The sequence below is a fragment of the Myxine glutinosa genome, chromosome 2 (assembly GCF_964187855.1).
Source record: "Myxine glutinosa chromosome 2, kmMyxGlut1.1, whole genome shotgun sequence".
NCBI classification, from domain to species: Eukaryota; Metazoa; Chordata; class Myxini; order Myxiniformes; family Myxinidae; genus Myxine; species Myxine glutinosa.
The window spans coordinates 261,377,957-261,405,703 of NC_136262.1; the positions used below are offsets into that span (position 1 = coordinate 261,377,957).

A 27,747-nucleotide genomic window follows, 5' to 3' on the forward strand; every position below is an offset into this window, starting at 1 on the left:
GGAGCGGCAGACAAGATGGGGAGAGAGGGGGGAGGACACAAAAGAGAGGGGGAAGAAGGTGAAGGACACAAACACAACATTTGAGAGCAGGGACATCGGGAGGACTTGGGGGGAGGTGGGAGAGGATTAAAACATATGAACACTGCAAGGACTCTGGGGTGAATTACCGGGGGTAGAAAAGATCAAGGTTTTCGATGGGGGAAGATAAGAGATGGTGGTGAACAGCTGTTTTAAAGACCTGGAGGGAGGAGTGGGATTGAAGGGAGTGGGGGAGTTTGTTCCAGAGGCGGGAGAAAAGGGGAATGAAAGAGTGAAGGTGAGCAGAGAGCCTAGACTTTGGCAGTTTAACCATAAGAGGGTTGCAGGCAGATCTTGTGCGACCTGAAGGAATATTGGGGGGACAGAGCACAGAGAGAGCTGGGGGAGCAAGGCCGGAGAGGAGTCGGTAGAAGACAGAAAGACCACCAACCTGCCTGCGGTGAGTGAGTGAAAGGCCCTCGGCGTTGACTACATCGCAGGCGATTCCAATGATTCTGAAAGCTTTGGCCTCAACAGCGTGAAGCCAAGCAAGGTGTGAGGCAGGAGCACCAGCCAGAGGGGGGAACAGTATTCCATTGAGCTGCGGATGAAAGCCTTGTATGTGGTGAGGAGCTCAGGTGTGCCAAGGAAGGACTTCGCACGACGGAGGATGCCCAGTCGGCGACTGGCTTTGGAGGCCAGCTTGGAAATGTGGTTTTCCCAAGAAAGATCATGGCAGATAGTGAGACCCAAAAGCTTGAGCGACAGAACTTCTTGGAGAGGATTGTTGAGAAAGTAGATGGGAGGGTTGTCCAGTCGGTCCTTTCGGAGAGACATTGTAAGAGTGTGAGATTTGTCAGGATTGAAAGACATGTTCCACTTGTTTGACCAGTCTGTGATTTTGTCCAGGTCTGCAGAGAGTGAGGAGGCTGCAGACTGCCGATCTGAGGGATGAGGAATGGAGCGACAGAGAGTAGAGTCGTCAGCAAAGAGATAGAGAGGATTTTCAAGAGAGTCAGAGAGATCATTGATGAAGACCAGAAAAAGCACAGGGCCCAGAACACTACCTTGGGGAACTCCAGCCTGAACAGGAAGAGGAGATGAGAGAAACCCATTCAGGGCCACACGTTGACTACGACCAGAGAGGAAGTCCGCCAGCCATGCGTGGAGATTTCCATGGATACCAAAGGAGGAGAGTTTGGAGAGCAGAGCAGGGTGCCAGACCGTATCGAAGGCACGTGAAATGTCAAGGGAGACAGCTCTAATTTCCTGTTTGGCGTTGAGGACCTCCATCCATTGTTGAGAAAGCAGAAGCAGCATGTCCAGAGTAGAGTGACCAGGTCTGAAACCAAATTGATGATCAGAGATCAAGCCATTGGAGAAGAGGAAAGATTTAATATCTGAAGCAATGATAGATTCCATGACTTTGCTGATAATTGGGAGAAGGCTGATTGGTCTGTAGTTGCTGGATCTGTTTTTGCACCTTTTTTGTGCAAAGCGGTGATGTTGGCTGATTTCCAAGCAGATGGCAGATGACCTTGAGCAAAAGAGAGGGTGAAGAGAACAGAAAGAGGGAGTGAAAGAGCAGAAGAACATGATTTTAGGACCCGTGGGCTGATGCCGTCAGGACCAGTTGCAGAATCAGAGTCGAGGGTTGACAGAAACTTTTCCACCTTGTCAGGAGGAAAGGACACAGAGTCCAGGAGCAGCTGGGTACGACTGGGTACGGTGGGTACAGAGAGGGATGGGTTTGGGACACAAGATTTAGAGGCAAACACAGAGTTGAGGCATTCAGCTTTTTCACGTGCGGAGTCAGCCGTTAAGCCGTTTGAGGTGAGGGAGGGGATGGAGGGGGAACAAACACCAGAAACAGATTTGACCAGACGCCACCAGGATTTGGAAGAGGGAGACAGATAAGAGAGTTCGGTCTTGAGAATGGTGAGATATTGTTTCCTGGCTCTCCTGAGGGTGGACACACACTTGTTTCGGGCTTTGTGAAAGGAAATGAGATTTCCTTCCGTTGGATTTGCTTTCCAGGAGACGAAAGCAAGTTGTTTCAGGGCAACAGCCTCACCACAAGATTCCGTGTACCATGGACGGGAGGAAGGGTATGACAACTGAAGACGAGATGGTATAAATCTGTGCATGAGAGAGAGCAATTTACTTTGAAAGAATTCCCAGGATGAGTTGATGTCAGAGGCGGTAGAGATGGGAGACCAGTCCAGATGATTGATGGCTGCTTGAAGACCGTGCCAGTTGGCCTGAGTGAAATGCCAGACTCGTCGACGCTGAGGAGGTTCTCTGAGAATGGTCAGAGAGATGTCCACTTTGACAAGCACATGATCAGATGAGCCGATTGGAGCAGAAGAAGAGCAGCAGACATTTTCAGGGAAGTTTGTCATAACCAAATCCAGAAGAGAAGATGCTCCGTTGACTGAGATCCGGGTCGGGAAATTGACAGATTGTGTCAGTCCCAGTGAGTCGCAGAAGTCCTTTGCTGAAGAGCCATGGCTGGTGAGAGAGGTACCCACACCCAGCCAACTGGCATGGTGACAATTGAAATCACCACATATGAGGAAGAGAGAGTTGGGATGGGTAGATAGAAGTTGGTCCATATTATTCGACAGTGAGATGTAGATGGAGTCATCGCTGATTGGTGGACGGTACAACACACATATGAACAAAAGGTGGGAGCGAAGGGGAAGCCGTAGCCAAAGGTATTCCTGGGGGTGAGGTGGAGAGAGGGCAGTGGAGGGCGAGTGAGGAAGAGAGTTTTTTATAAAGATAGCAACCCCACCTCCAGGACGAGGCTCAGGTCTATCATACCGGAGGAGGGAGTAACCTGGGAGAGATACCAAGGCATCAGAGACATCATGAAGGAGGAAAGTTTCTGTTAAGCAGATCACATCTGGTTTGTCAGAAGCAACCTGTATGGAGAGGTCAGTCAAGTTTGAGCGAAGGCCCCGGATGTTTGAGGTCCATACCGTTAATGAAGAGGAAGGGGGAGCATCGGGTCCAGAACAGGGGGTGGGGAGGGGTAGGGTAAGATGTGGAAGAGGAGGAAGAGGTAGGGAGAGCTGTTGAAGGTGTGTCAGAGATTTCAGAATAGCTTGGAGAAAGGGAAGAATGGGGCAGACAAAAGGTTTGATGGAGATTGGGTGAGGCACAGTGAGGTGTTATTTGAGGAGGGGAAGAGCAAGGCAGGAGGTTTGGGGAGATGAAGGTGAAAGTTGGAAGGAGGAAGAAGCAGGGAGGATGCTTTGAGGAGGAGGGGTGAGAGGGGAGTCTAGGAGGGGAGGAGCGAGGGAGAGTCTCGGAGGGGAGGGGTGTGGGGGGAGTTTAGGAGGGAGGGGAGGGAAGGGGCAAGGGGGGAGATTTGAAAGGGATGGGTGATGGGGAGGATTTGGAGGGGAGGGGTGAGATTGGATTTTGAAAAGTGTACGATTCATGGGAAACAAACATTTTTGCAAAATGAGTTTGAGACCTTCGAGTCAAAAATACGTTTGAGGACACTGGAGGAGGGATGGAGTTCTGGATAGTTTATGGAATGTAGAAAGGAGGAACTGTAAGAGATGGTATTATATATATTTTTTGGAATGAATAGATTTGGTGAGCAAGACGAAAGCATCCTTTTGTAGGAAAAGAAGAAAAGGGTGTTATAATATATGAGAGAAAATAGTTGTTCAGGGGAGAGATTATACATTTCTAACCGCGTGATCGCGAACGAAGAACGAACGAACAAAAAGAACAACAAATAAACGAATAAGACCTGGGAAGGAAAAAAATTTTTTTTTTTTTTTTTTTTTTGTGAGTACAGATATTAAACAAGGAGGTACGGGGTGAACGACTAGTACAAAACAGAGAACGAAAATAATTTCAGCGCATTCGACGAATCGCTGAGAGAAAAACAAACCACAAGGTCTGATACGGTACGGTAGTCTAAGCCTACGAGTACTAGGCCGCAGAATACTCGATACCATTAACCGACGATTGTGTATACATGAACGAAAAAATTAGCACCGAAAAATTTCCAAAAGATACGCTGTAGGTACATACAACGAAAGATAGATACAGTCTCGACAAAAACACAATTGAGAAATATCACTTAGCTTCGAAAGCGTGAGCGCATGGAGCAGCTTCGAAAAGACGTGACCTCGCCGTGATCTCGCGAGATCTCCAAGCAATTGAAAGGCGGGTTGGGGAAGAAAGGCGGGTCCCCACCTCGTCATAGAGGGGAGGAGTGAGTCAGCCCCACTCAACCAACCACGAACAAGGAGTTGGACTTGGAGAGGGTGTGGAAAGAAAGATCGAGGAGGTTCGCGAAGGTTGAGGGGCGGGGCCTATATAACCCGCAGGCAGGGCGTTCCCAAAGCAGAGACGGGAGAAGAGCTTTGACGACAGAGGGACAAGAGAGATGAGCTTTGACGGAGAAACTGCGAGAGAAGTCCAGGGTTGAACTGCAGCTCGAGCCACCGAAACTGCACTCACTGCAGCTCGAGCCACCGAAACTGCACTCACTGCAGCTCGAGCCACCGAAACTGCACTCACTGCAGCTCGAGCCACCGAAACTGCACTCACTGCAGCTCGAGCCACCGAAACTGCACTTGCTGCAGCTCGAGCCACTGAAACTGCATTTGCTGCAGCTGGAGCCACCGAAACTGCAGCCACAGCAGCGTGAGGCCTGGACGGCAGTTTGGAGCAGGGCCGCGAAGGAGCGGCGGCTGCCCACGAGTCGATCAGCTGCAGAACTAGTTGGACCTCCCTATCCCGCCAGCCATCCACCAGCCACCCACCTGCCATCCCTAACATCATTCCCCGTGTAAGTGTGCTCGTAGTCTGTCTTTTGTCTTGTCCCTGGGTAGTAACAATAAGTCTGAATAAGCTAGTATTTTCACTGTGTCACCTGCGTCTCATGTGCTTGTAAATAAACGTGACTGCTGTCTTTTTGCTTATGTGTGTGAATAGTAAATAAATTTAGTAGTATTTCCAAACCTTTCTTTGCCTTCGTTTTCCTCTTTGCATTCGGTCGCTTTAGAGTTTTCCCGATTGAATAGCGGTGGCGCGATTCGGCCAAAGTTTGGGGCAAATCGGGTATTAGTCGGGGAATAACTGTTCGGGTCGCGGTAATACCAACCGCTCGGTAAATAACATCTTTAACCGCGTCCGTAACAATATATATATATATATATATATATATATATATATATATATATATATATATATATATATATATATATATATATATATATATATATTGTTGCGAATATGGAATTTGGCCTCCATATCCGCTTGTAAATATTCCCCTATTTTCTCCAATACTCCCCAACTTTCCCCAATCCCCCATTCCCTAGTCCCATTGCATGTAAATAACAATCAGTAGAGCCGACCTTCCCCTTATTCCCCCATTAAATGTCGTGCCCAGGTCCACCGCACCACACGTAGACAACTTTCGGACATCTTCCTAGTTATTCTTAATCTATGTCAGTTAAGGCCTCGTTTCCATTAATTATGACTCTTCGTTGCACCAGAATGTGATTATATGGCATCAGTAGTGAGTTTAGGACCTTTCCCATACCTCCTCCCATCTTCTTCCCCAAACAACAACAATAACAACAACTACAACAACAATTACAACAACAACAGAGGAGATGGCGGCGGAGCGGGGGAGGATGCGTCCTCACACCGGCTCGATTAGCGCCATAGACCATGCGCTCCACGGGGTTACCACGAAGGGGCTCCTTGTCAGCTCCTCGTCAAGGGCGGAGCCTGGTAAACCCCCCGCACGCACCCAATGAGAAGCAACGTGCCGATTCCACGAGGCGGAGCTAACGAGCCGAGGGCGTGTCACTCCCCGCCGGATATACGCGGCCCCGCGCCGGATGTGACGTGAGATGCGCCCCCAGCTTGAGACGACAAGACGCCACCTCGAGCGCTGTGAAACCTCCTGCATCTACTGGACCGTACAGTACCCTGTCCTTGAGCCAAGAGTGCACCTTGAGCCATCGATTCTGCCTTTCCTAGCCATCAATCCCCGTGTGAGTCAGCCTTGTCCCGTTTATCTGTCGTCTGTTGGGAATAATATAAGATTGTGTCTAAGTGCTTGTCTTTCTATGCTGTCCCTCTTGTAGTTGTAATCTAACCTTCCGCCTTAATATAACCTCCTCCGGAGGTCTTGAGAACTGAACCCCTGGTGTCGTATTGTGTTATTGTGATCCAGCCGGGTGTCTTCTTTTTCTTATTGAGTCAGCATCGCGCGACTTCGTCAACGTCGAGTATAGTCGGGTAATTTGTGCGGACACGACGGCCATTCCGCTCGGCCCACTTTAACATCAAAGTCGTGTCTGTAACAATTGGTGTCGGGAGTGAGATTCGAGGCCCGACCAAATTTTGAAAAAAAAAAAAAAACGAATAGAGGAAAAAAAAAATTTGGTCAAAATTTGGAGCGGCCGAAATTTGTTTTGTTTTACGAAACTCGAATTTTGCAAGTCGCGCTATGGCGGATCAAGACGGCTGGGGTCCGGTAGGGGAGAGTGAAGCAGGGTCGGTCCAGGACCAAATTGAGGGACATGAGGGACATGAGGAGAGCGAAACAGCGAGGGTAGCAAGCACGCAAAATGGCGCCTCGCTGGTCACCGCGCCGGCGACCGTGGCAGCGCCCCCGATGGATTGGAACTCGTTTTGTATACAAATGAAGGCCCTTATGGCCCAGAATAGTGAGCGATTGGAGGGCCGGATGGATGCTCAGAGTGAGCAATTGGGGGTAATGGGAAACCAAATGGGGGTAATGAGGGACGAAGCGAGGGGTACCGGTGAGAAGTTAGACAATAATTTTGAGGAGTTAGACAAGAAAATTGGGAAGTTAGACAATAATTTTGAGGGGTTAGACAACGGGATAAAAGAAGTGAAAAATGGGTTAATGGGGGTAGAAAATAGAATGGCTGCCCAGGAGAATCAGATAGAGGGAGTGAAAAATGGGTTAGAGGGGTTAGAAAACAGGATGGAAGGCAAATTGAGGGACATGAGGGACCAAGCGGAAAGGGAAGTTAAACAAATGGAGCAGCAGATAGAGGGGGTCAGAATGGGGGTAGAAACCAAACTGGATGCTCACAGGGAGGAAATGGAGCAGATGAGGGTGGCATCTGGGCAGGAGATGCAAGTGATGGGAGAGGGGATCAGAAGAGGAGTGAGTGAGGAGGTCGGAGGAGTGCGCGAGGAGGTGAGGCACTGTGAGGAGCACATGGAAAAGGAGGTGAGAAAGGGGACTGTAAAGTTACAAGGGGGCATAGAGGACCTGACGCAGGAGGTGGAGCAGCTGACGGTGGGACAGACGGAGTTAGTGGAGCAGGTTCAAAGGAACACTGCGGTATTAGGAGGTTTAAAGGCGACACAGAAAGAACTAAAAGATGACTTGGTAGCGACAAAGAGGGAATGTCAGATGGTACGTGAGGGACTGACAACGAGGCTGGACGAGGTGATAGAGGTTATGGAGACGACGGACCGGCAGGTGAGGACGCACATGGAAACGGTCAAGGTAGCCTTAGAGGATGAGCTTGAGGATACGTACCGGGGAATAAAAGAGGTGAAGCAGAAATTAGAAGAAGTGGAAGAAGGGATGAGCGAAATTAAGAAGCGACGGAGAGGGGATAAGAAAGAGATAAAAGAGGAGATAAAAGAATTGGTCCAAAGTCTGTGTTTGGATCGTGATGATGTGCTCATTAACCGGATGAGGGATTCGCAGGTGATGGAGGAGAAGCGAAGAGGAAGAGGACCCGGTGTAAGTGGTGACCAATATGGTCGTGCGTATGATGCGCCAGGGGATTTAAGGAGCTTGGGGGTCGAGATGGACCCGGGTGTTCGTGAGAGGCCGTTGGTGAAGTGTGCGACAGGTCTGGTGTGCGAAAGAGGAGGTGTGCGAGAAAGTCCGACTCTGGGGTGTGTGAGGAAAAAGTGCGTGCCAAGGAGTAGTGAGGGTGCTGGCGAGAGTGAGTCGGTCGTAGCGCGTGTGCGAGGGAGCACATGGAAGCGCGGTGTGGTAAGTGTTACAGAGGGTGTGACGGGAGAGTGTGCGCAGGAGTGTGCGCGAGAAAGGTGTGTGACGGACAGGTGCATGAGGAAAGAGTGCGCTGTCAGAAGTAAGGAAGAGTGTCCACCTGTGGTGAGTGTTACAGAGGGTGTAACGGGAGAGTGTGCGCGAGAAAGGTGTGTGACGGACAGGTGCACGAGGAAAGAGTGCGCTGTCAAGAGTAAGGGTGAGTGCGCTGTCAGGAATGGAGGTGAAAGTAGTGAGAGTGACATGGAGCGTGAGTTAGTTGTGACAGGTGAGCGAGGATGTACACCTGGGATGGAAGGATGCACACCTGGAATGGTAGAGCGTGAGTGGGAATGCACGCTGGAGTTGGTGGTGAGGCACGTGGTTGGGTGTGCGAATGAGAGCACACCTGTGATTGTCACAGAGGAGGTGACCGAGGAGGGGGTGCGAAGCGGTGTATTGGTGAGGTGTGCGAGCAACGAATGTGTGCCAAAGTGTTCGGTGGTCAGGTGTGTGACCAAGGCTGTGAGTGGAATGGGTGTACCTGGGTGTGTAAGGAAGGGTACGAGGAGCATGGGCACAGCTGGATGTGTGAGCAAGGAACGGGCTGCGGGGTGTAAGCGTCCAGGTGAAGCATCGACGTTACACGGGTTAGAGGTTAGAGCGACTTTTAGCCGAAGCAGGCCCTCGGTGCGTGCCGGGCCTCGCTTTGAACGGCCGCGTCCAGGCTCCACTAGGCGGAGCTGGCAGCCCGATAGAAAGGGTCGTCATGGCGACCACTTTTTGGTGAGACGTGCCGGCAGGTCGAGATCGGGGCATTGGATGGCTCCGTGCCGAGATGGGGCGTGGGATCTCGGGCCGGGTAAACCTCCTTCCCTGCACCGAAGGCAGGATGCAGCCAGCCACTGGCACAGAACAACCAGCATCCATTGCTTGGCTTTACGAAGCCGGGCTTTGGACGGGAATTGGCGCACCGAGAGGTATTAGTGAGTAGACTGGGTGATGAGGTTAGTGTTTTGGACCCAAAATTAGAGAAAAACAAAATTTGATGATTGGCAAAGGATTGGCAGTAGTGATTGGCAGATGATGGGCAGTGATTGGCCAAATTTTTGATTTGTGGAAATTTGATGTGCAAAATTGGTAGTGAGAGACCCCCGATGTGGTGGGATGGCATCCCTGCCACCCTTCCCAGGGGGGCAAAGGAGCAATAGCTTATGGGGTGTATGGCAGTGAAAACTAGCCCGGGTGGGTTAGGATATATCGTGTGTAGGGCCCTAGAAGAGATTGACATTAGGTGACGTTAAGTTTAGTTAGTGACTGATACCTGTAGTGGGGACGCAGGTAGATTAGTGTGGATGATAATGACGTGGGAGCGCAATAGTTTAAAGGGACGACTGGGAAGCGCAAGTTTCAGAGGGGAGTAGTCAGCTGAGATGATGCCGTGTGTGTGAGAACTGAACAGGTGTGATTGCACAGGTGTGCAACTGGACAGGTGTGAGGAACAGTGTGTGAGTAATGAGTGTTGTGGATCAGCGCGAATGCGCTTGGGGAGAGAAGGGTGCAGGTGGCACCAGGTGTGAGAGCACAGGTGTGCAAATACAGGTGTGTGGAGAGAGTTGGAGTAAGTGGTACGGAGTGGTGTGCATGGTGCGAAGGTGTGGATGGGGGAAGAGTGGACCCCTTTCACGAGTACCCGGGGCGGGTAGTGTAAGTGTTAGGTAGAGGGTGCAGGTAAATTGTGGTTGGATATTGGCATTTGTGGTGCGGTTGCAGAATGGTGTTGTGAATGGGTGCATTAGTGTTGTGGAAATGGCTGGGCGTGTAGCCTGTTAGTGTGTGTAGTTGGTTGGGCACTCCACCACTGTGAGGATGTCGGCCAGGTGAGGCCGCAGGTGGGCTCTGGGAGCCGGTAGTTGTGAGTGGGTGCCTGAGGATCCCGGGTGTGGATCGGGCAGCCCAGTGCCAGAGAGGGCACGGAGTGGGGAGAGAGCCAGAGGGCCTTCCCCTGGTAGTTAGGTTAGGGTAAGGAGCAGGTAAGCTCGGAGGCAACTGCAGTGGTGGAGGTGTGCAGGTGGGTAGACCCACTGGGAGAGGTACACGTCGCAGCCCAGAAATTGTACGAGGGCACCGGGAGATGAATCGGGGGAGTGAGACCCCAAATTGAAAAGCACCACAGTTTGGCCAATGGGAATTGGTTTTTAGAACCCATAGTGTAAGGGGGCCAATGGTTTGGCCGGAGAAAGACCCCGGGTAGTGTAAAGTTGTTAAAGTCATTTAGGAAATAGTTAGGATTGAAGAACCTGTCGCACCATACGCAGCCACTTACCTGTGGTGATGATGATGACTCCACACCTGTGTTTTCTTTGTTTTGTGCAGGAAATGAGATTGCTGTGAGGATTTGTGAGACGCATCACGACGTGGATGAGACATTGGGGTGATTCCATCTCTCCCTCCCTAGGAGGGACTGATGATGAATTGGTAATGGCAAATTTTGATGAGAGTTGAAAATGGCAAATTTGATTGGTTAGGAGGGAGAGAAGACGAATTTGGTTTATGGGAGGAACGGGGAAGACAGTAGGGATGTTTGTTGATTTGTAAAGTAGATGTTTATGGGTAGTGTTGTGTTGTGTGGATACAGTAAGGGGTAAGGGAGGGGCCATGTAGGTTACCTGGTGGGGGGGGGGGCGTACGATAGGAACGTACCTGTCTCACCTGGTTCCCATGTGCCCCCAGTGTGCATTACCTTATATTGCGTGCACTTTTGCGCCCTTACCACCTTACTCACTTGTTTCTTCTTTTGTCTCCCACCTCCGAGGATCTGGCTTTGGGGTAGAGAGAGAGGAGAGAGAGGTGCTGGCTGCGCAGTTGTGGGCCTGCACTTTCGCTGTTTGCTGCCGGGATCGATACACCATATGGACCGCAATGTTTGTGGCCACCCACAATGGACCGCAGTTCGTTTGCGGCCAAGCACCACCCGGGGATGGACCTCTGGGTCAACGTGGCACCTATGCCATACAGGTGAACCACTTTTAGTTAACACCAAGTGCACCACAAGAAGAGCAAGAGACACCTGCAGGGTTAGGGGTTGTCGAATTTATTTTTAATCATTGAACAATGGTGACTGCACCGATTGGTGGTGGGGTGGTGCTTTTGATGCTGGGAAAGGGTGCTCTGCACGTTATTAAAGGCCGTCGGCCACAGAGCACTCGTGGGTTGGTGTATCGATGTTGGCAAGCGCGCTCTCTCTCTATGCATAACATCTGCATGTGTTCCTCCAAAAACAGGTCCTGGATCGTAGTGTAAATAGCAGCGTAGTCTTGTAAATAATGCTCCCTACCGGCTGTATGTTTAGTTTGAGAATTCTTTCCGGATTCGGTTATCCTGTGGGTGTGTTTCTGTGAGGAGAAGGGTGCAACGTCGCAGGGGGACATATTTACTCATTTGTGAATATCTGTAAAACTGTCGCACTCAGGGTAGAGTTAATAGTAGAGGGAACTACATTGCGTGCCACACTAAAGTAGGTAAAAATTTATCGGGTCGGGACGCCCCGAGGGTAGAGAAGGGTGCAATGTTGCGAATATGGAATTTGGCCTCCATATCCGCTTGTAAATATTCCCCTATTTTCTCCAATACTCCCCAACTTTCCCCAATCCCCCATTCCCTAGTCCCATTGCATGTAAATAACAATCAGTAGAGCCGACCTTCCCCTTATTCCCCCATTAAATGTCGTGCCCAGGTCCACCGCACCACACGTAGACAACTTTCGGACATCTTCCTAGTTATTCTTAATCTATGTCAGTTAAGGCCTCGTTTCCATTAATTATGACTCTTCGTTGCACCAGAATGTGATTATATGGCATCAGTAGTGAGTTTAGGACCTTTCCCATACCTCCTCCCATCTTCTTCCCCAAACAACAACAATAACAACAACTACAACAACAACTACAACAACAATTACAACAACAACAGAGGAGATGGCGGCGGAGCGGGGGAGGATGCGTCCTCACACCGGCTCGATTAGCGCCATAGACCATGCGCTCCACGGGGTTACCACGAAGGGGCTCCTTGTCAGCTCCTCGTCAAGGGCGGAGCCTGGTAAACCCCCCGCACGCACCCAATGAGAAGCAACGTGCCGATTCCACGAGGCGGAGCTAACGAGCCGAGGGCGTGTCACTCCCCGCCGGATATACGCGGCCCCGCGCCGGATGTGACGTGAGATGCGCCCCCAGCTTGAGACGACAAGACGCCACCTCGAGCGCTGTGAAACCTCCTGCATCTACTGGACCGTACAGTACCCTGTCCTTGAGCCAAGAGTGCACCTTGAGCCATCGATTCTGCCTTTCCTAGCCATCAATCCCCGTGTGAGTCAGCCTTGTCCCGTTTATCTGTCGTCTGTTGGGAATAATATAAGATTGTGTCTAAGTGCTTGTCTTTCTATGCTGTCCCTCTTGTAGTTGTAATCTAACCTTCCGCCTTAATATAACCTCCTCCGGAGGTCTTGAGAACTGAACCCCTGGTGTCGTATTGTGTTATTGTGATCCAGCCGGGTGTCTTCTTTTTCTTATTGAGTCAGCATCGCGCGACTTCGTCAACGTCGAGTATAGTCGGGTAATTTGTGCGGACACGACGGCCATTCCGCTCGGCCCACTTTAACATCAAAGTCGTGTCTGTAACAATATATATATATATATATATATATATATATATATATATATATATATATATATATATATATATAATGTTACAGATCTCAACGTCGGCCCCTTTTCCCCTTAAGAAGGGGGGATTAATCCCCTTGTTTGTGACTGACCGACGTGAGTCCTGAAGCTGCCCAGCTCCCTCCTGGGGAGGCAGGTGAGCAACCTCGTTCGCGACCGCGGACAAGATGTTAATTTCCGAGCAGATTAGCAGCCGCGGCACGAACCATTAGCAAGTAACTGACCCGATTCTTAAACGTTGGCCAAATCGTGCCACAGGTATCCAATGGGGAAATCACGAAAACGAAACGGATGTAAAGGAAAGAAAGGCAAGGTAGGAAGAACAAAATAATATAATTTATTACTAACTATTATGTACACATCAAAAGTAACCAAGGAGAAGGAAAGATATGAAAATAAAGACAGAAGGATGGAAGGATCAGAAGACACAGTGCAATACTAACTTATCTAAACAGGCTTAACTTATACCCCAGGACAACACAGAAGACGGACGACAATCAGACTTACATGGGGGATGCTAGGAATGGCACGAATGGCTGGAAGTGGATGGCTGGACGGACGAGGAGGTGGGATCACAAGGCGGGAAGGATGCGGGTGGTTGGTCTGATCGCATGGCTCGAGGTGAGCAGCCGCCGACCCTCTCCAATCGTATCCGCACAGCGGCATGCTTCGCGGCCGCAACTGCCGTCAACGCCCAAAGCTGCCGTGGTCAAAATCTGCGGTTGGTTCACTCAACTTTCGCAGTCACTCCTCCACTGAACTTGACTTTGTTGCTCCTCCTCCACTGAACTCTCAACAACAACCACCGGTGGACTGCTCCTCCTTCACTGAAACTCAAGTACTCAACTCTCTCCCGGTGGACTGCTCCTCCTCCACTGAAACTCAAGTACTCAACTCTCTCCCGGTGGACTGCTCCTCCTCCACTGAAACTCAACTCGCTCCCGGTGGACTGCTCCTCCTCCACTGAACTCAACTCGCTCTCGGTGGACTGCTCCTCCTCCACTGAAACTCGAGTACTCAACACTCTCCCAGTGGACTGCGGTGGGAGGCTCCGGGCGACGGGTTTTATAGCGCCACACCCTGGAACGTTCGCGAAACTCCCCGATCGTTCTTTCTCCGCCCTCTCAAGCTAAACCCCTCGTGCTTGGTTGGTTAATCGGGGTTGGCTCACTCCTCCTTCCTATGACGAGGTGGAGACACGCCTTTCTTCTCCGAACCGACCGCGTGCTTAATGGAGGGCGAATGCAGTTGGCAAATGCGGTTGGCAATGGAGGCTTTTGGCAATGAAAGGGAATCTATCTTATTTCAATTCGGTGCAATGCAGAGTCAACTAGTGGGAAACACAGCCTTATACTACATAGAATAAGAAGATAAACTATCGAGGGAAGCCTATGATTTGCTACGTGCATGCGATGGACTAGCTACGGTATATATATAAACCTATTCTATTCTAAATACAATCTATCTATAATTCCAGTAATCTCTGTGTGTATGTTTGTTTGTTTGTTTGTTTGTCTGTGACCGCTGTTTCTCGACAACTACCGGTCCGATATACTTGAAACTTGCCAGGTATATTGCTGGGGACCCGAGGATGTGCCTTTTCAAGGTTTCATATTAATCGGACAATTACTTACCGAGCTATGTCCAAAAAACGATTCAACCAATCAGAGAGCAGCGAGCTATCGCGTGTGCCGAACGTGGCGAACACACTCTGCCTCGGATGGCACATTTGAGAGCGTATTCATTTATTTCCCGTCGGCAAACTATGTTGGCGCTATGTTGGCGTTAAACGATGTTTTAAAACTAATTAAAACTAATTTGCGATTCTTTCGCTTTCCTGCGATATGCGACCTTCCGGAGCTCCTGTGAGAGCGTGCGCCATTACGGATAGTACGGGTACGGGCATGCCATATGTTGGCGTTAAACTATGTTTTAAAACTAATTAAAACCATTTCATGTAAATAGAGGGGGGGGGGGGGGGATTGTCACTGTACTCGCAAGCCGTTCGCCGTTCGCTTTGGCGTTGCGAATGGACCAAAACATTTCATGGACCAAACCATTTCATGTAAAGCGTTCGCCGTTCGCTTTGGCGTTGCGAATGGACCAAAACATTTCATGGACCAAACCATTTGATGTAAATAGAGGGGGGGGATATAATGTTAGATATATATATAGTACGGGCATGCCCTAGTATATATAAATGCAAGTTGAATGATTGTGTCTGATTGGGGTAAACGTAACCACAACATGTGCGATGCTGAATGATACCTCATTTAAGAGGTCTTGGGTACAGACTGCATGTGTAGGTTTAAAAATATAAAAATCCGTGCACACTTAAGTGATATTCATTTTTGTTGTGCACGTGGTGTATATGTTAAGAGTCAATGGTTTGCACGTATTCCAGTAGCAGAGGGGGCAAAACCAACTATTCAGTCAATGTATCATTTTGTCTTTCCATCGATTTCGTTTACCGAGAAACCTCATCAGCCTTAATGTCTAACACCTCTTCCACGAGCTTTAAAACGTGCAGAAAAAATAATTTGAGCATCATCATATCGAGCAACTCACAGTTTATGAAGTCTGAATTCAGTTTCATCATATTTTCAGATGCCATAGTTATTAAAAAAAAATTATATCAGAACATCTCAGATAACTCAAATATTTTGCCATGTTTGGCCAGGGTGGGGGCGAGGGGTAATGCGAGGGGAGGAGGGCGAGAGGAGGTGAGGGAGGTGATGGGGGGAGAATGAGGGGACATCAAATTTCTCACCTGAAAGACCTTGTTTCGTGTTCTGATTTTTCGGTATTTTTCTTGTGGGTTTAAACAAATGTTCTCAATGTATCTGTATAAACAAACAAAGAAAAGTATAAACAAAAAAGAACAAGACCGATAGTCTAACAACGGCGAAGCCAAGCTAGTTTGATAATTTAGTTGAAGAGGATAGTCTGACCTGGGTGGCAATACCAGTTATCAGTACAAATAGTGTAAGTATTTAAAAACAAAATTGACTTCAGGCATGGACAGCCAGTTCGTGAATGACTTGGGTAAAAAAACAGCGAATGGTAAACTATGAACCAATAAATTCCACATTCCTGTGCCACCTTTAGTCAAACGTCAGGCATTGACAGCACATTCTCTGTATTTTCATTGCAAACAGCATCATTCATCATTCCAATCACAAATTAATACTACAGTATTAATATATCAAAATATAATGTTAAATCACCATTGTATTGAGATATTATCAAACCAGCGAACCGTCATCATCTGTTCACTTCCGTATTCGGGAGCAAGGTCCATGTTGATCGCATTTCAAAACTAGAACGGGCACTCGGTAGAGCGCATACCTTCGCCGCAGCTACTTTTGTTGCCAAAATAAAATTTTTGAGGTTGAAATGATCGCGGGAGATTGCGTTATAGTGATGACGTCCTGGATGGACATCTTCTTCTTCAGTCGCGCATAACTTTGAGTGAAATACGATCGAGTTAAAAATAGTCAGAATTTGAGCAAATCTGTTTCATTCGTTTGTTAATATGCCTCATCTATTGTCAAATCTGCAATTATAATTTTTTTTGAGGTTGAAATGATCGCGGGAGATCGCGTTATAGTGATGACGTCCTGGATGGACATCTTCTTCTTCAGTCGCTCATAACTTTGAGTGAAATACGATCGAGTTAAAAATAGTCAGAATTTGAGCAAATCTGTTTCCCAAAATCTAATCAAATGTGTCCCGTATAATAACCAATCATCCCACCAAATTTCATGCAATTCGGTTGAATACTTTTTGAGTTATGCGATTAACATACACACACACAGACATACAAATAAATACACAGCGATCAAAACATAACCTTCCGCTTTTGCGAAGGTAATCATAATTGTATTCAGGCATTTATGAAACCTCCTACCTACCTTACGACACTTGCAATTGTGCGGGCCACAGAGTAGAGCGGCTAGTTTCAGAGCAATCGGTTGGTAAATAAGGGATGATGATGGATCCGAGGTTTCAGGAGGTAAACCCTCCCCACCCCCACCCTCTCAAGGGAACCCCAATGATCCTAAATCGAAAAATACGAAATCGGAAATTGTAAGACTGAGCGGTCCTGTGGACCAGAGTGTAAGGGCTGTATCGAGTTTTAGAGCAGTCGGTTGGTAAATAAGGGATGAGTATGGATCCAAAGTTTGAGGGATTAAGCTTCCATGGGAGCCCACATGATCTGAAATCGAAGAATCGAAGCCCGTGCGATTGTGCAGGATACTGCCTTGTATTCATGTGTCAAGTTTCAGAACAATAAGCTACGTGACAAGGGAGGAGTAGCAAAAATAGCAAAGAGTTAACGGCGGACAATCGCCAATGGCGCCACAGCAGACTCTGACCCTATGAGAAGGTCGAATGCTTCGATTCTGTGTTTGCTTCCAAATAGTGTCCCCATTTCCTCACTCTCGGTAACCATCCTTTCCAGTCGTACAACTGCTCCTGGACTCTGTCTTTTGCATCTGAGAAGGTGGAGAAGGTTCTTTCAACCCTCGACTTTGAATCTGCTACTGGACCTGATGGCATCAGCTCACGTGACCTAAAAAAACCTGCTCTGCTGCTCTTGCACATCCTCTCTTTGCCATTTTCATCCTATCGTTTTCCCTAGTTCATCTTCCATCTGATTGGATGGAAATCCACAAATATCACTGCATTAGATAAAGGGGCAAAATCTGATCCCCTTAACTACAGAGCCATCAACTTGCTTCAAATCATCATCAAGGTCATGGAATCCATCATCGCAGTTGACATGAAATCTTTCCTTTTCTCCAACAACCTCATCTCAGATCATCAATTTTGATTCATACCAGGTCACTCTACCCTGGACGTGCTGCTTATACTCACCCAACAATGGATGGAGGCCCTCAATATCAGACATGAGATCAGGGCCTTCTCTCTGGACATATCTCAACCTTTCAATACATTCTGGCATCCTGCCATACCCTCCAAACTCTCTGCATATGGCATCCGAGGCCAACTCCACACATGGCTTACTGACTTCCTCTACTCTCATAACCAAAGTGTGACTCACAATGGAATCCTTTCATCTCCTCTCACTGTCAAGGCTGGAGTGTCCAAAGGAAGTGTTCTGGGCCCAATGCTTTTCCTGATCTTCATAAACGGCAGGAATACATGCATGTCATAGCACACGGGGAAGGAATTGTTGCGAAGGATGGGAAGTGTATCTCAGTATACACCTCAACACTGCCTGGGACTATCAAAGTGGTAAAAAATAATAACCAGGGTGGTAGATTAGAGTGTGGGATAAGCTGTGAAAAAGTTTTCATTCGAAAGATGAAATCACGGGATGGGGTGGCAGCTTGTAGGGAAAGATCCATGAGATTGGTGCACGAGTCTTTGATGTTCATGGACCAAATAGGAAAGTATCAAGTTGACATTTCACGTAAAATATCAGTAATGAACCAACATGAAACTTGTAAACAAAACTCACTTGCCAATGGTATCAACAGCAGCTTTCACTTTGTCCCGGTCTTTGTTGAAAGTGTGAACCATCATAATGGACGCCTGTACAGGATCTTCTGAGAATATCTGCAAATACGTTTGGATCGACTTGTTGAATGCAAGATCGTGAAACAAAGAAGATTTCAAAACAAATCAACATTTTACAACTCGAATCCCCAGTTCAGTGTGAGTGCCAGGTGTGACAATCACACCTGGAACTCCCACTGAAGGTCTCCTTTGTAAAGTGATCAGATAAAAACTCCAGAAGGTTTCATGCAGGAACAACAAGAACACGTGCTTCGATGTCTCCCATGCACGTGCTCCCCAAACAGAGACAAATTCAACTTTCCCGGAACTTGTACGTGCGAGACAGGAGACGTGTACGGGTGCAAACACGTACCTGAAGGATGGCTTCCTTTATACGAGCTTCTCGCTCGGCTTTGTCCAAGATAGCTCCAGTGAAAGGGCAGATGAACGTGACGCCATGAATGGATAATATTGGATCGTCTTTCAGTGTAGTCTTTACGACGTTCTAGGAGGAACAAATGAGGTGAATAAATCTATGCAGGTTGGTATTATTCATCCAGTCGATTTGAAACAGTAAAAGTTTATAACTGAAAAAAGCTGGACTTACTAGTTGGTAAGCCGACGAGGCACCGGCCTAAAGGGCAAGTCCGACTAGCAAGTCCGGCTTTTTTCAATGGTAAACTTTTAAATGAGGTGAAGTTTATCGAAATGAAGGGAATTATAAGAAATGAGGTTCCCCACAACAAAGACAAGTCAAAACTCGTTCTGACACTGCACCAAACTTGCCAATTCCAATCACCTCCTTCAATGGAACACTCATTCTCACAATGGAACACTCTTTTTGAACACTCATTTCACGTAATTGAAGTGCTTCGCAAATTAAATGTTTTACAAACAACAATGTTATCGACAAATATGTTATGTTAACCTGTAGGGGAATGGCTGGAAATGTTAGCCTGGCGTTGGCTTAGCGGTTAGGGTGCCGGCTTGGGATCCTGGGTTCGAATCCAGGTCGATCGCTGAATTAACGCCAGGGGGGTTGACTCAGCCTGTCATCCTTCCGGGGTCGGCAAATTGAGTACCAGCTTGCTGGGATGAATGATCACGGTGTGTACCCCGATTTAGAATAGGTACACCGTATCCATGCGCATCGTAAGAGCATGACCAAGGGTTGGCGTCAGGAAGGGCATCCGGCCATAAAAACATTGCCTCAAACAGGGAACCATGATTGTCATGGGGCCCGCAAGGCTAACCTATAACCCCCGCTCTATCGGGGAAAAATGGCCTTAAAACGATCATTCATATTCATTCATTCATTGTTATCGACAAAACTACCATTTGTTTACGCTAATACGGGTCTGACATTCAGCAAACGAGGAGTCAGTGCACACTGCTAGTGCTCATGTCCAGTGTCCCTCTGCCCTACTGTTGGTTTCCTTCCCTTTTGACCCCTGCCATCCAGCTCTTCCATGAGCCTCGGTGTCGATACAAAGAGCACCAATGGGGCAAGTGGTAGAACTGCTTTGCAAATCCAGAGTAGAGATAAGTGAATTATTGAACTCACCTCTGCTTTCTGAGAAGCTGCAGAAGTCTGGGCTTTCACCTTTTCCTTCTCCACCTCACGGAGCACTAGATCAAGATCATCAACAGCAGGGAGTCAGAAAGGGGGTATCAAAGTTAACTGCTCCCCACCCCCCAATTTACCCTAACACCAATTTACATTGACATTGTTCTGCTGATTAAAGAAAATAACACTCATTTTAAGAAAAGAATCAAGAACATTCAGAAAAGAACCACCTCTGGAACAAACTCCCACACTCTCTTCAATCCCCCTCCTCCCTCCAGGTTTTTATAACAGATGTTCACCACCATCTTAAATCTTGCCCCATCCAAAACCTCGATCTTTTCAAACCCCGTTAATCCATTACAAAATCCACCTCCTTCAAATTCCGATTTCTTTCCTGAAATCCCCTGTAATTGCCATCTTGTTTATCCCCGGCCCTCTCCCTTCCACAGATCTCCCGATATCCCTGTTCTCTGCTGTTGTACTTCCCTCTCTCCTCCTCTTGTCTCCCACTCCCTTTATTATATGTTCTATGTGTTAGCTCTTATAGGAACCTCGACCAAGTGCACAATTATTTTTTATATATAAAATAGAGAAAGGAAGAACTAGACATAATTACACGAAGCGACGTCGACCAATATGCGTCAGCCCACATCAAGTCTTTACCGACTCTAACTTTGACAAGCCTGGTGATTGCTTAGCGGTTAGGGTGCTGGCTTGGGATCCGAGGATCCTGAGTTCGAATCCCGGTCGATCGCTGAATTAACACCAGGGGGGTTGACTCAGCCTGTCATCCTTCTGAAGTTGGCAAATTGAGTACCAGTTCACTGGTAATTCCCTGTGTGTGGCAAGAGGTGACGAATAGGGCTGGTGGCAGGAAGGGCATCCGGCCATAAAACGTTGCTTCAAAAAGGGGAAAAGGCCGACCCCTGCTCTGTGGGGAAAATTGGCCTCTAAAGGTGGTTCTTTTTCGACTCTAACTTGGACCTAAAACCACAAAAAGCATCTGACCTCAATATCCAACCTGTACATTTGTATCATGGTACATGTACTTAGTTTAGTTGAAATCCCTACCTTGACAACATTTTTTACCTGACATGACCTCTGACCTCTTGATGCCGAAATCTAATCAGTTCATCTTTTCATCATAATGTGCTAGCAAAGTACCTGCACTCTGGGCTATCTTGTTCTAAGCATGCACCATGTTCTTCTGACACATACCTTTATTTGGGTAGTGTATAGGCAACTGACGACACATCACTCAATCACTCCCGAAAAAAGAAAATAACCCTGATTACACACATGCCCACTGCTTATAATTCAATACACCTCACTGCACTGAAAATATGGTGAAAGGAATACTGTACTGTAAAGGGTGGGGACTTGTAATACTCTCTCCCATCTAGAGGTGGCACTTCACAATGACACATTTACATAGAGAATTTGCATCCAGTGCCTTCAACGCCTCACCAATATGCTTACCTCACCTCTCAAACAACCCCACCCCCATCAAGATATCGGCAAATAAAACACCCCGATGTGCTAATTTGGGTCAGGCTGATCTTATGTAGCAAGTCTGGATGTAATTGGGCCCAAAATGTAGGAATAGCGTGTCAAACAACAACAACAACAACAGGCATTTTAAGGCTATTTTCCCTGCCAGAGCGGGGGTTAGCCTTGTGGTCCCCATGACAATCTTCTCCATTTTGCCCTATGTTCTGCATCTCCCCTTGTTAACCCCCTTACCCGCATTTCTTCTTCCACCATCTTTAGCCAAGTCTTTCTCGGTCTTCCCCGTCCTCTACTTCCTTCTACATTCATTTCCATCACGCTTCTCAACCAGTCACTTTCATCCTTCCTCAATACATGACCAAACCATCTCAACCGGTTTCTCTTCACAGCATCCATCACAGGCTCTATTCCCATCATCTTTCGCAATTCATCATGTCTTCCTCTCTCAACGATACTCCACACATCCACCGAACCATTCGCATTTCCACCCTTTCCAGACTTCGTTTCCAGTGTTCATGTCAAACAAACAACAACAATAAAAAAAACCGGACAATTAATTATATTAAGGATGCTATTTAAAAGTTTCCATGGTGGAATACTAAAGTAAAAGGTTTCTGGTTTACATAATGTGCTGGCTCTTAAAAGAACTATTTATATTCTTCATACCATAAAAATAACTCAAAAGGAAAATAAACAAGTACAGATACATTCAAAGTACACCGCCCCCATGCCAAATAATTAAATATCCTAAAGCGCGGCATTGCCGGGGTGCCTTAAGCGCCCGGCAATACCGCAGTGCAGCTCATAGAGACTGTGTTGGGAGGGAGAGGTGTACAATAATTGATTGATTAATTGCATAATTAAAATCAATAAAAGATTATCATAAAATATTTTATTAATCAATTGGCTAATAGCATAACTAACCCACAAGTGCTTCATCTGAAGATGTATCTTCTAGGAATTTAATTAAATACGTCATTAATAAAAAAATTAAATAATTGATTAATCGATTAAATGATTAATCAATAAATCAAAAATATCCTTTGTAGTCACAATACTTGGTCACTGTCATGTCCAAATATTAGCTTCCTAGCTCAAAAGATGCCTGAGATATTGCCCAGATGAGAAAGAAAATAAATAAATGATTAATAATGAAAATAAATAAATAATAATCATAAAAAATTAAATAGTTAATCAATTGGCTAATAGAATACACAAACCACCACCATTTCATCCGAATCTGTAACTTTAAAAAAAATAATTAATTAAGTCATTCATCGAATAATTATATAATTCATCGATTAATTAATTAATCAATAAATCAAAAATACCCTTTATAGCCAAATCACTTGGTCATTGTCATGTCCAAATATCAGCTCCCTAGCTCAAAAGGTGCCTGCGATATTGCCCAGATGAGAAATAAAATAAAGAAATAATTAATAATGAAAATAAATAAATAATAATCATTAAAAAGGCTTGGCGTCGTTAAGGCGGCGATAATTCCCGCACGGGCGCCAACCGCTACCCGGCTTCGGCGCAATGTGCAGAGGCGAGGCCCACGGGCTGTCGGAACGTCGCACGATGCCGAGACGCTCCAACGTGTCGAACTCTGCCTTTGCGGTAGCGAGTTTCGCCGGGTCGAGGCGTCGAGCCCGGGCGTAGACAGGCGGGCCGGTGGTCGGAATGTGATGCTCCACTCCGTGCTTGACGGCAACGGCCAAAAAGGTGGGCCGTGTAAGGGCCGGGAACTCGGTGAGGAGGTGGGCGAACTCATCAGAGGTCAGGAGCATGCATGCAAGCCTCGTCGAGGCGGACCCGCTCAGCGAGCATGGAAGAGAACTGAATGTCTCCGCATTAATGAGTCGCCGATTTTTCACATCCACCAGTAGGCCGTTGGCGCAGAGGAAATCGGCGCCTAGCAAGGGGGTGGATACCTTCGCCGTAACAAAATCCCATGTAAACCGCTGCCCACCAAAGCACAGTGCCACGGTCCGTTTGCCAAAGGTCTGCATAGCACTGCCATTGTCGGCTTCCAGGGCGGGGCCGTGACCCCCGGTCGCCCAGTCCGCTGCCGACGCGAGTAGAACGCTCACCTGGGCACCTGTGTCGCAGAGGAAATGACGTCTGGAGTCGGTGTCCGAAATGAACAGCAAACTGCCCGAACGGACGACGCTCTTGGCAGTTAACGAGCGCCGGCCACCCCGTTTCCCGACTAGCTGAAGCTGCAGGGTGGCCGGCATGACTTGGCCTTGGGCCCAAACCTTGCGTGGTAATAGCACAAGTCTGGGGCCTTCCGCCGCTGGGCCGCAATGGCGGTCGCCATGGTGTCCACCCGCGGCGCAGGCTCGACGGGGCCGGGGTCCAATGCAGCCACGCTACATTGCTGTCTGGCGGAGAAAAACTTGTCTGCTTCCCTGGCCAGGGCGCGGAAATCCGTAATGGGTGAGTTGGCCAATGCTGACCATATCCGTCCTGGCAGCTGCTGCAGGAACAGCTCCCTGAAGAGGAAACATGGCCGGTGGCTGCCCAGGAGAGACAACATGTGGTCCATCAGCTCCGACGGCTTTGAGTCACCCAGCCCGGGTAGAGAAAGAAGCTGGCGGACGCGCTCGGCCTCAGTGAGTTCGAAGGTTTCGAGCAGCAGCGTTTTTAGCGTCCCGTACTTGCCGCCCTCCTGAGGATCCTGGAGAAGGCTCACCACCCTGGTCGCAGTGGAGCCGCTGAGCGCAGACACGACATAATAATACTTCGTGTCGTCGGCAGAAATATTCCGGATGGTGAACTGGGCCTCAGCTTGCGCGAACCAAACGGCGGCTTGTCGTTCCCAGGACTCCGGCAGCTTAATCGTAACTGCGCTTGTCGCCATGTTCGTTTGAAGCCCCCGAACGTTCGGGAGCAGTCGGGGTCACCAATGTAGGAGTTGCGGGTAACGGGAAGGCGAGACACAGCTTAGCTTGTTCGAAGCTCCTTTATTCCAACAGACTGAAAACCCGACCGGAACTCATGCATCTTTTATATCAAGCAAAACCCTCTTAAGGGGGCGTGGCTCCAACCACCGAGCATACGCCACGCCCATACCATCCATAGCCCCACTGGTCCCATGCCTGTGGATTATGTCCCAATGGGGTAACCCCTACAGTACTATACTATACTGTATTTTAAACCATTTTCAATGGTTTCTAGAAGACAGCGCAGCATGTAGAAACATACCAACATAATCATAAGACTTTAAACAAACAAAGAAGAAAATACCTATTTTGGGGGCAATCCCCATAGACCCCTAAAGGGGCAGATTTTTTTTCATGCCGTGAACAAACTTTGGTACATCATGGGTGGTGATGGTTGTGGTCAAGTTTCATCAAAATTGTGTGTGTAGTTTCTTTAAAAAAAAGCTAATATATATTTTGGGGGTCAAACCTGGACCCATTTGACCCCCCGTAGACCACCTTAGACTTCGATGTTCTTAGTGCCGTGAACAAACCGGTACATCACGGGTGATGAAGGTTGTGGTCAAGCCTCATCAAAATCGTTTGTGTAGTTTCTGAGAAAAAAAGCAAAATCCTATTTTGGGGGGGTCAAACCTGCATCCACTTTGACCCCGGTAAAACCCCTTAGATCCCGATTTTTTTTTAATGCCGTGAACAAACTTTAGTCCTAACACAACAAATATCATTTGTGCCAAGTTTGGTCACAATCCCTTCAGGGGTTTCGGAGAAGAAGTTGCAAGTGTTTACGGACTGCCGGACGGACGGACTGACAAAATACCATTGCATTAGCTCCCCTGAACTTCGTTCCAAGTGAGCTAATAAGGAAAGTAGGCCTCAACGGTTAGGGCAGCATGCTCTGCCCATCGACAGGAGGAAATGGTTGATGTGGTACTTCAGCAAGGTATTTTGGCATCTTTTTAATTCTTGGTAGTTCAGAAAGCGCTCGAGAATAAAAGGTATGGCTTAAGATTGTTATGTGTGTGGGGGTAGGTAATGAAATACCTTAGTCGAGATAGAATTGTATAGAGTAGTGTGCCCCCGAATGTCGCGAAGAAGAACCTTCATGTATCTAAGTTAGGGCCGAATGTCCGGGTCCGTGCAAGTGTTTGTGTCTCCATGCGAGAGGTGGAGCTATGCTAATTAGGTAGGGCTTAAGAATAATCCCCAGTGTGTAATTGCCCTGTGATTTTTCCCCTTGTTCATATAAAACACATTCTGTCAGCCATGCTATCGGGACATTGCCACAAGAATTACAACCACCATAATCGCCGGCAGTACCCAGACATTACGACCCCGCCCAGCCGAACATTCTCGATGGGCGTCAAGAATGGCCGTGAGGCCACGCCCCGAAGGACGATTGGTTGAGGAACGATGGGGTGATAGAGTTGCGCTTGGTGATTGGTTCGAGTGCGACGTCATCGTGGAACATTTGAGCGCTGGAGCAAAAGGGGAAGCGACCGCCATTTTCTCTCTCTCTCTATCTGTGCTGGGCTTAATCGTGAGCGGTCGCAATTTTCACTTTCTCTGTTCCGGCATTCGTAACGAGCGGACGCACATTTATTCTCTCTCTCCGGTACTGGCTGCGTGGCGGAAGATTGCAGCATTGTTGGCTCTCTCTGGTGCGCTTGTGGGAAAGGACACCAAGAGCAGTTCGGGACGGTCGGACGTAGGTGCAGCCGAAAGAGAAGGACCAAGGAATGAGCTCTGGCCTGTTCGCTTAGCGCCGGCGGCTGGCGGTGTACGCGACTTCGCGCCAACGCATGTTTTCCCGCGCAGGGACGCGGGACCTGTGATGTCACAAAGCCATCGTTGAGACTGGAACTAAGTGGCTACATGACATCCAACATTTATTTATACTTTCATTTTTCTCTTGTTCATGTCTTTGAGTCCGAGTGGAGGATCCTCATTTAGGAATTTTAGTTTTCCGCACATTCCTTTTGCTTGCATTATTTTCATTAAATCATTCCTTGTTGACGTAAAATTTAAAGGATACTTTTGATTTTTTGATTAATCAATTAATTGCTTAGTTATTTAATTATTAGAGGTTAATTAAGTACTTATACATTTCCGTTCTCTTCTGGGCATTATCTCAGGCACCTTTTGACTGAGGAAGCTGATATTTGGACATGCCAATGACCAAGTGATATGGCTGTAAAGGCTATTTTTCATTTATTGATTAATCAATTAATAGATTAATTATTTAATTATTTGATTAATGACTAAAACAATTTTTTTTTTTTTAGTTACACATTCCGATGAAATGGTGGTGGTTTATGTGTTCTATTAGGCAATTGATTAATTATTATTATTTTTTACGATTATTATTTATTTATTTTCATTATTATTAATCATTTATTTATTTTCTTTCTCATCTGGCCAATATCTCAGGCACCTTTTGAGCTAGGAAGCTGATATTTGGACATGACAATGACCAAGTGATTTGTTTGTAAATGGTATTTTTGATTTATTGATTAATCAATTGATTGATTAATTATTCATTGATTAATATATTTTTAAAAATTTTTTTAAAGTTACAGATTCGGATGAAATGGTGGTGGTTTGTATATTCTATTAGCCAATTGATTAACTATTTAATTTTTTATGATTACTATTTATTTATTTTCATTATTAATCATTTATTTATTTTCTTTCTCATCTGGGCAATATCTCAGGCATCTTTGGAGCTAGGAAGCTAATATTTGGACATGACAGTGACCAAGTATTGTGACTACAAAGGATATTTTTGATTTATTGATTAATCATTTAATCGATTAATCAATGAATTATTTAATTTTTTTATTAATGACTTATTTAATTAAATTTCTAGAAGATACATCTTCAGATGAAGCACTTGTGGTTTAGTTATGCTATTAGCCAATTGATTAAGGAAATATTTTCTGATAATCTTTTATTGATTTTAATTATGCAATTAATCAATCAAATATTGTGCACCTCTCCCTCCAAATACAGTCTCCATGAGCTGCACGGTGGTATTGCCGGGCCGCACCTTTCCGAGGCCATCTCCAGGCGCTGCATAACGTCATTGCCGGGCACCGAAGGGGGCTCGGCAATGACGCACGCTGAAAGGGAGTACTCACTTTTCACTCTGGTTGTTTGTTTGTTTGTTTTCTTGTTTGTTTGTTTGTCCGGGCGATATCTCAGCCATCCTTTGAGCTAGGAAGCTGAAATTTCAGCACAATAGTGAGCAAATACTTTGTCGAAAACAGTATTTTTTTGTTTTTTTGATTAATCAATTAATTGATGAGTTATTTAATTATTAGCGATTAATTAAGTACTTATACATTTCCTTTCTCTTCTGGCCATTATCTCAGGCACCTTTTGAGTTAGGAGGCTGATATTTGGACATGGCAATGACCAAGTGATTTGGCTGCA

General features: G+C 47.0%; 1 protein-coding gene across 3 annotated transcripts in view; it reads right to left on the reverse strand.

Moving 5' to 3' along the window:
* Positions 1-27,747, reverse strand: part of UBXN6 (UBX domain protein 6) — a 91,642-nt gene that overhangs the window by 43,802 nt on the left and 20,093 nt on the right. For all 3 annotated transcript variants that reach the window (XM_078772503.1, XM_078772502.1, XM_078772504.1), the window contains 4 exons: positions 19,856-19,920; positions 18,665-18,796; positions 18,254-18,351; positions 15,536-15,608 (listed from right to left, as the gene is read on the reverse strand). In XM_078772503.1, the coding sequence (XP_078628629.1) occupies positions 15,536-15,608; positions 18,254-18,351; positions 18,665-18,796; positions 19,856-19,920 (368 nt within the window). The remainder of the gene's footprint in view (positions 1-15,535; positions 15,609-18,253; positions 18,352-18,664; positions 18,797-19,855; positions 19,921-27,747) is intronic.